Raw genomic sequence first — 8985 nt, 5'->3', positions numbered from 1 at the left:
GTTAACTCTTGTTTCTCTCTCCACAGATGCTGCCAGCCCTGCTGAGTTTTTCCAGCATTTTCTGTTTTTCCTTACACTGCTTAGCTTTCTGTCATTGGTAAACTTGGGTGTGTTTTCTATTTTACTTGTTAATATGGTGAAAAGTTTGAGGCTCTAACACAGATCCCGTGGGACCCAAATCACATCCTGCCAATTAAAGTATTTAGTCATTATTCCTACTGTCCAGCTGAGCAGCAGGAGACAAATTCCTAACCATGATTTCTCCTCTGGAGGAGTGCAACTCCAACACTCAAGAAGCTTGATATCAACCAGGATAAAGCTGTCCTCATGGTTGGTTACCTTCTTCACCACCTTAAGTATCCGTTCCCTCCATCACCAGTGCACTGTGGCTGTAGTGTGCAACAGGATGTGCAGCAATTACCAAGGCTCTCTCAGGACACCTATCTCTAAGGCCAGCAGGTTCACCGCTAAGTTTCCCTGCAAGCCACACACCATTGTGACTTGCAAATATGTTTCAGTTCCTTCATTGTTGCAGGGTGAAAATCCCAGAACTCCCTGCTGAAGCAACATGAAAGTGTCTTGACCACAACAACTGCACAAGTTTGAGGCCTTGCTAGTGACATCCATATCCTGAGAATGAATTTCAAGAACCTGGAGAAGAGAATGTTTCTAGGCTATTTGCCAGTTTGCAGCACTTTAGTTGAACTCAATTGGGAGGATAAGTGGTACAAAGTAATTAAAATATGCAAAATTACAGTACAAAGCAAATGTGTAATCGCAATTGATCAAGTTTTATTTAATCATAATTCCATTCACATTTGTCCACAGTTAATGATGCTGACAGTACTGCTGGTTTTGCCACCACCGCTGCCCAAGTTCTCCATCTTCTTTATGACGTCGGCACCCTCTATAACTTTACCAAATACAACATGCTTTCCGTTCAACCTGCAAGATTCAACAAAATATTAGTAACCACCAAATCTTGTAACGGATAATTGCAAAGGAGAAAGTAGTGAGTCACCATACACTCACCATGGAGTAACTGCAGTGCATATAAAGAACTGGGATCCATTTGTATTTGGTCCAGCATTGGCCATAGACAGGGTACCTACAATAGCAAGATGACAAAATTTATTTCCAAAGTGCGTTCAGCTTCCTCTTGTATAACTTGCATTATCTGTTCCCTTAAACAGAGTGAAATGTTAAAATGCTTATCTAGGACCGAGAAAGAACTCCTGCTTTGTGTCTGACCCTTGTTAAGAGGAAGGATTAGGAAAGATGGCTGAAGGTCAGCATGGTAGGTTTGCAGGCGGAGTTTGAAAATGGATAGAAATGTAATAAAGGGTTTTGAAATCAATAAACAAGCAAACTTCTTCACAGGCCTCCTATATTCTTCTTTATTGACAAATTATGTGCTCACTTTTGTTAGAAAGATTAATAGCAGTTGCTATGGTCTGCTCATCAAAATTCAAATTGAATATTTTTGTTTATTTACCATATCCACACTTTGATGCAAACAGCCAATAAATTCATGAGACTCTGTGACCCCCAATGAGGGATTAGGGATAGGTCAGTTTCTAATAGCTTGGACTTTGTTTTTACTGCAATGAGGCTATCAGCACCTACCATCATTAAAGAGTAAAGCAGGTAGCCAGAAACCACAATGCTCATTTAAACACAAACCAGCTAGCTGCTGTTAATGAGTTGCTCTGCTCCTACAGAAGATTCATTACAACAGTGCCTGGCCAAGAGACGTGACATAAAGTTTCAGCACATAGATGATAGACATACACTAAGCTAGTCAGAAAACGTTAGGGCTTGTCCATTACAATTGAAGTAATTAACAGACTAGATCTTATTTCTACCAAATAACCCCTCTTGCAATGAAAATTAACTTTTGCAAGTATGGAATTTTATTCCTTCAGTTTACTGTTCAAGGTTTAAAATACATAAATGTCTTTTCACTCAATCCCATATTTTTTCCCCTCTTTTGTGTTTTGATTGGACAATGAATTAACTGTTCTAACTTACACATCCTGATTCAGACTCTGCACACCTCAATCTGACTGGTCAAGGAGATCCACACTTGAGTGTCCTGTTCATGGGTCCTAGATTCCCTGTGCAAGGTGTTGCACTGAAATGGCTTTCTAATTACAGCAAACTCCAGTGCAATAATCCTACAATAAATCTGTGGGCAACTGGAGGTGTAATGAACAGTTGGCACCACTCAAAAGTAGGAAATATAGGCATGACTCAACATTGAATTTAATTAGTAGAACTATTCATAAAAGGACAGACTTGTATTTATATGGCACCTTGTCAGAAATGTATCAAAATCAAAAACTTTTACTTAAATATAATTTGTTTGGATTCTCTAAAGATTTGATAATATTCCACAAAAGAATTTATTTCATGATTTCAAACAGTGATGCTCCAGTAGGTACTATGAGGACCTGCAGCACAGGTTATTTGAGCTCCAAACTGCACCTCCCCAGATGCTCTTCAACAAGCTAAGCCCCACAGTCATGCAGAGCAATCCTCCCACACTGAACATTGCAGTCATTTGAAGCCAATCTTCCTGCCTGTATATTCTCCACCTCACCCATCTCCCTGACAAACAACTCCCTCTAAGCACTCCTTTCCCACCCTAACCATAAAAAAACACCCTATTTACCAAGCCCCATGTGCATCAGTTGGAAATTCTCATCGGCAAAGTTTTCACCGTAGGTGGACTTCCCACCAGTGCCGTTGTTCTTTGTGAAATCACCACCCTGAACAATTGGAAGCTGAAAAGATCATTAGTCATTTACACAAACAGGCAGAGAGATATTCCCAACCAGACGCAAAACAACATTGCTCTTTTACCTGGCACATGAAGCCGGGAATGATTCTGTGGAATATCGAGCCCTTGTAACCAAATCCCTTCTCGCCAGTGCACAATGCACGGAAATTTTCTGCAACAAACTCATTCAGAATAAGCACACGTCTAAACAACCAAGAATTTCCACCACTCAATAGTTAGTTTCTGGGGCTTACCTGCAGTTTTGGGGACCACATCAGCCCTGAGCTGAAAGGAAACAGTGCACAGCTTTAGTATTCATGCATAATAACATTTAGAAACAGCTGCAGTCACTATTCCCCCTTTGCATTGAGAAATCTATTAAAATCCAGTCACACATACACAAGTTTCGTACAGAGTAAAAATTGTAGTTCCTGGAAATGGGATACAATTATTGTACTGCACCTGATCAATAAATACTTATTATTTTTCAACTTTCTTGGTGGGGAAAACCCTACAAATTTCAACATAGTCTTGGGGATCTCTTGCAAATATTTACAGTCTAGGGAACACTAATTTTGCAAAGTGTCAGCTAGTCAATGGAAACCATTGGGAATAACTACTGCTGGGTTCACTGAACTAACCAAGTAATCCCAGCCAGACTCTCTTCCCCATTCCCCCACACAATGAGTCTTGACTTACTGACATCATTTCTCAGCACTGGGTCAACTTCACCTGTAAACTAATGATTCCCACCTCGCCATTGAACACATTTTTGGCTGGTACAGACACTATGAAGCGAATGACCTCCTCTTGTGTCCTAAAATTTCCAGCATACCAACTGAGCACCATTGCTGCAGTTTTCCCATAAATTCATATATTCACAGTCAACTGGATTCCGATATACTGCATTGAATTTTGCAATGCCCAGAAATTGCAGTGGGATGGAGACCATCAGAGTCGTGGTCATTGCCCATCTAACTTTCGTAACTGCAGCACCTCGGCATGCTCTGATGGGAGTCCTGAACTTGCGCGGTCACAAGATTCCGCCAAGGAATCCAGAGCGAGAATTTTTAACTTTTGCACTTCCCCCATTGCTGCTTGAAATACACCTTATTCAATGGGGGAAACAGAATTACCTGGAAAAACTCAGCAGGTCTGGCAGCATCGGCGGAGAAGAAAAGAGTTGATGTTTCAAGTCCTCATGACCCTTCGGCAGAACTGAGTAAAGTTAGGAGAGGGGTGAAATATAAGCTGGTTTAAGGTTGGGGGGGGTGGAGAGAGAGAAGTTGGGGGAGGGGGGGTGGTTGTAGGGACAAGCAAGCAGTGATAGGAGCAGATAATCAAAAGATGTCACAGACAAAAGGAACAAAGGGGTGTTAAAGGTGGTGATATTATCTAAGAAAATGTGCTAATTAAGAATGGATGGGAGGACACTCAAAGTACAGCTCTAGTGGGGTTGGGGTGGAAAGACTGACAGGGTATTACAGGTATAGATTTAAAAATAATGGAAATAGGTGGGACAAGAAAAATCTATATAAATTATTGGAAAAAACAAAAGGGAGGGGGAAGAAACGGGAAGGGGGTGGGGATGGGGGTGGTAGTTTAAGATCTAAAGTTTAAGATATAAACACTCCTTTCAAGTGAAGCAGCATTTCACTTGCATTTCCCCTAACTTAGTCTACTGCATTCGTTGCTCCCAATGCGGTCTCCTCTATATTGGAGAGACCAAATGCAAACTGGGCGACCGCTTTGCAGAACACCTGCGGTCTGTGCGCAAGAAAGACCCAAACCTCCCTGTTGCTTGCCATTTTAACACTCCACCCTGCTCTCTTGCCCACATGTCTGTCCTTGGCTTGCTGCATTGTTCCAGTGAAGCCCAACGCAAACTGGAGGAACAGCACCTCATCTTCCGACTAGGCACTTTACAGCCTTCCGGACTGAATATTGAATTCAACAACTTTAGATCTTAAACTCCCTTCCCCCATCCCCAACCCTTTTCTTCCCCCTCCCTTTTGTTTTTTCCAATAATTTATATAGATTTTTCTTTTCCCACCTATTTCCATTATTTTTAAATCTATAACTGTAATGCCCTGTTAGTCTTTCCACCCCACCCCCACTAGAGCTGTACCTGGAGTGTCCTGCCATCCATTCTTAATTAGCACATTTGTTTAGATAATATCACCACCTTCAACACCTCTTTGTTCCTTTGTCTGTGACATCTTTTGATTATCTGCTCCTATCACTGCTTGCTTGTCCCTACAACCACCCCACCCCCAACTTCTCTCCCCCCACCCCCCACCACCTCCCCAACCTTAAACCAGCTTATATTTCACCCCTCTCCTAACTACACTCAGTTCTGCTGAAGGGTCATGAGGACTCGAAACGTCAACTGATTTCTTCTCCACCGATGCTGCCAGACCTGCTGAGTTTTTCCAGGTAATTCTGTTTTTGATTTGGATTTCCAGCATCCGCAGTAGTTTTTTGTTTTTATTCAATGGGGGTGAGGGGGGGGGGTTTATTGAAACCAGTAATGTACGCGAGTAAGTTCCAATCTGCAAATTGCTTTATGTAAACAAAATGAAGGGTGAGGGTGCTCGGGGAGAACTCCATGCTATGAATGCAAAGTGAAGAATGCTGCAATCAATTGCAATCCCGCTGCAGGGCAAACAGAGCAGAAATTCGCTGTGGGGGAGATGGCTTTGCTTCACCGCTAACCAAACATTCCCAGCCAATATTTGCCTTCACACCAACTTCTCAACAAACTCCAGGTAACTGATCAGCTGTTTAAAAGTTGTTCACTCCATTTGGGAGCAGGTTTATCTTCAAATGCAAGACAGGAATCATCCCTCTCCCCCGGGTGCTCACCTCCATGACGATGCGGCCCAGGGTGTTGCCTCGGGAGGCGATGTCCATGTAGACGCGGGGATTTGGGTTGTTGGCCATGGCGCTGCTCGAATCCCGTTAACTCCGACTCCTGGCTTTCAGGAAGAGGGTGGAGACCCGGGAGTCCCTTTGACCTGTTCATCTGGTAAAGGGTGGGGGGGGCACCCAACCTCTCCCCTTTAGCCTCTCTGGGGAGTGGGGTGGGTTCTCCTGCTGTGAGTGTCCATCAGAAACCTGGGCACAGATACCCATCCTATTCCCAGCTTTATTCCCAATGGTTGGATTGACAACATTTCTGACAGACACTCCTGAAAGGCAACAGCCAGGAGCACAAATCCAGAAACTAGTCCCTGTAGCGCCATGGAATCTTTTAACACCCATCTAACCAGGTTTATCCACCACAGATCAGGCCAGAGTCCTTTCTGATTGATTCATTCATGGGATGTGGGCGTCGTTGGCTTTGGCCAGCAGTTATTGCCCATCCCTCATTGCCCTCCTTGAGAAGGCATTTAAGAGCCAACCACAATCAAGCGATCGAACACTCTGCAATTCTCCTTTGTAAAGTTTATTTAACACCTTATCCAAAAGCCAGTGCTCTCCTGATATTCCCATCAATACTGTAAGTTTATTTTGTGCCACCCACTCAGCAATGAAGCTAAAAGCCACAGCAGTCGAAATCAGGGATGAAAGTACAACCTGAATCAAACTGGGACAAGATATGCAGACTATGAATGTGTGGGGTTGTTATATTATGGCTGCGGTGTCTGAATCAGTCTTTACTCATCCATTCAATGCTCACTTGCAGCATGTAAAATTCATAGTATATAAAGACATGTTGTCCCGGCATATTATGCAATGGGAGACATATAACTAAATGAATTCCTGCTCGCGCTAACTAAATAAGGCCTACATTTTTTCCCCCCGCTCCTCTCCTGAAGGCACCAACTCATGTTGTGGGCGTTGGTCATCTCGGTCAAACCACCATTCGCCAGGAACGTCAAACCTTGGGAGGCTAATCAACATTGGGGGCATCGCAACTGCACCCAGCCCTGCTCTGTCTGACATGTGGGCACTTTCTGGCAGGCAATGGATGGTGGTCAGGAATGGGAACCCCAGCTGGTTTTTCAGTCTCCATCGCCTCTTGAATGCAGAGGCCAATTGCTTTGCCACTACCGCAGCACTGGCTGATGGTAACTTACTCAGTATGGAGTAGGAATTGAGTCTGAATTCTCTGGGGTCCTTCGAGACACCAACGAGACCTGAAATGAAGCCTGGAAATACTAACAATGAAGCCCCGAACAGAGATGAAGCTGCCAAGTAGCAATAAGTCACCAGCAGCAAACTATCACTCCTCACTACTCACACTGACAATGGGACTGACCCTTTTTATCCTGCCCATGGATGAGGTTTTGCAAATTGTCCGCTGGCCGCCTGCCCATTTTGCCCTTGCGACGAGCATAAAATTGCACGGGTAACATAAACTCGGCGTCAATTGCCTTTTTCATGACCTTAACTGGCCTGTTAATTAATGGCGGGCACAGCTCCAACTCCCGCTCGCCAACCATTCAGACATCCCATTGCCTATATTTGCTGCTAGATTTGTCTACATAAGTGATTGCAGTTTACAAGGAATTCCTTGGCTGTGAAGTACTTCAGGACATCCCAAGGACATAAAAGGTGCTGTATAAATGCAGGTCTTTTGTTAATTTTCGAAATGGCCCTGGTGTTTGATCATTTTACAGTGCTACCTCTGCAAGGTACCAAAAATGCTGCTCTTTACTTCAGAAGCTCGTTACTGTCTTGGCACTGGAAGCCATGTCAGTTCCATGCCTCAGCTTTGAGTCAATTCGACCTAGAAATTCCTTCAGCAATCTCCATTTTCCCTTGCAGCTCCTGCTACTAGAATTGTGGAATTCTACAATGGTTGGTGTTGGAAATTTACAGAGCTTTGGGCCTTGCCCAAAAGCAAAAAAAGATAACTTTGGGTGTAACTAGTTAAAGGAACATTGTGACATTGGAACATAAGAAATAGAAGCAGGAGTGGGCCATACGACACCCCGAGCCTGCTCTGCCATTCAGTAAGATCATGGCTGGCCATTTACTTCAACTCCATTTCCTTGTCCGATCCCCACATCTCGATTCTCTTATCCCCAAAAATCTGTCGATCTCAGTCTTTAATATCTTCAATCACTGAGCATCCACAGCACTCTGGGGTAGAGAATTCCCAAGATTCACCCTTTAAGTGAAGAAATCTCATCTTAGTCCTAAATGGCCGATCCTTATCCTTTGAGTTTGACCCCTCATTTCATCCAGCCAGGAGAAACAGTTTCTCAGCCCTTCCCTGTCAAGCCCTCTCAGAATCTTACATGTTTCAGTGAGATCACCTCTCCTTCTAAACTCTGGAGAACGTAGGCCCATTCTAGTCAATCTCTCCTCATGGGACAACCTTCTCATCCCAGGTAATCACAGTAAAGTACCTTGTAAGAGATGTTACCACATTTACATGTGGCTGATGATGATTGTTTGCCTGAGAATATCTACCAGCAAACTCTTAGTTTGTTCTGTTCTGGCTAACTCATGGGCTCAATCTACCAAAAAACTCCAAAATGATTGGTGGTGCTAACCCTTTAGATGTCAAAGGTCAAAGTGAGGGGAACACAGGACTCAAAGGCAAAGTTGAATCATTAAACACAGAATCTATTCTCCTTTTAGGTGGATTTTTGTGTCCGTGTAACAGAAAGCTGGGGCACAAGGTGGTTTTGCTGATGCCCCCATGGTGAAGCATCAATCTGGCCATGGCACTGCCAGGAGTCTATAGGCATCACAAAGTTCTAGAACACTTCCACCAAAGAAACCTTGATGTCCATGATGAGAATTCAATGGCAAAACAATTAACATTTTCAGTTCATAAAACTTCTTCAGAGCTGGAGAGGGGAAGTATAATCAGTTTTCTACGATTGAAGAGGGAGTGGAAAAGGTCAAGCAAAATAGGTCAGGAACAGGTGGGAACTCAGGACAGACTCAAAATGTTAACTCTTGTTTCTTTCTCCACACATGCTGCCAGACCTGCTGAGTTTTTCCAGCATTTTTTGTTTTTCCTTACGCTGCTTAGCTTTCTGTCATTGGTAAACTTGGGTGTGTTCTTCATTTTACTTGTTAATGTGGTGAAAAGTTTGAGGCTCTAACACAGATCCCGTGGGACCCAAATCACATCCTGCCAATTAAAGTAGCTAGTCATTATTCCTACTCTCCAGCTGAGCAGCAGGAGACAAATTCCTAACCATGATTTCTCCTCTGGAGGAGTGCAACTCCAACACTCA

At 43.5% G+C, this 8985-nt stretch overlaps 1 protein-coding gene across 1 annotated transcript; it reads right to left on the bottom strand.

Annotated features, from left to right (window-relative positions):
• Positions 1 to 764: 764 nt before the first annotated feature.
• On the bottom strand, positions 765 to 5790 carry LOC144668635 (peptidyl-prolyl cis-trans isomerase-like). Its single transcript, XM_078530874.1, has 6 exons — positions 5648 to 5790; positions 3037 to 3067; positions 2866 to 2954; positions 2675 to 2771; positions 1033 to 1108; positions 765 to 945 (listed from the first exon to the last, which is right to left on the bottom strand). Exons 1-6 carry the CDS (start codon positions 5723 to 5725, stop codon positions 813 to 815), a joined length of 504 nt encoding a protein of 167 aa, XP_078387000.1. The 5' UTR covers positions 5726 to 5790; the 3' UTR covers positions 765 to 812.
• Positions 5791 to 8985: the final 3195 nt, after the last annotated feature.

This window comes from Cetorhinus maximus, chromosome 27 (genome assembly GCF_964194155.1).
Source record: "Cetorhinus maximus chromosome 27, sCetMax3.hap1.1, whole genome shotgun sequence".
Lineage (NCBI taxonomy): Eukaryota > Metazoa > Chordata > Chondrichthyes > Lamniformes > Cetorhinidae > Cetorhinus > Cetorhinus maximus.
This window is presented reverse-complemented; position numbering and strand designations above follow the sequence as displayed.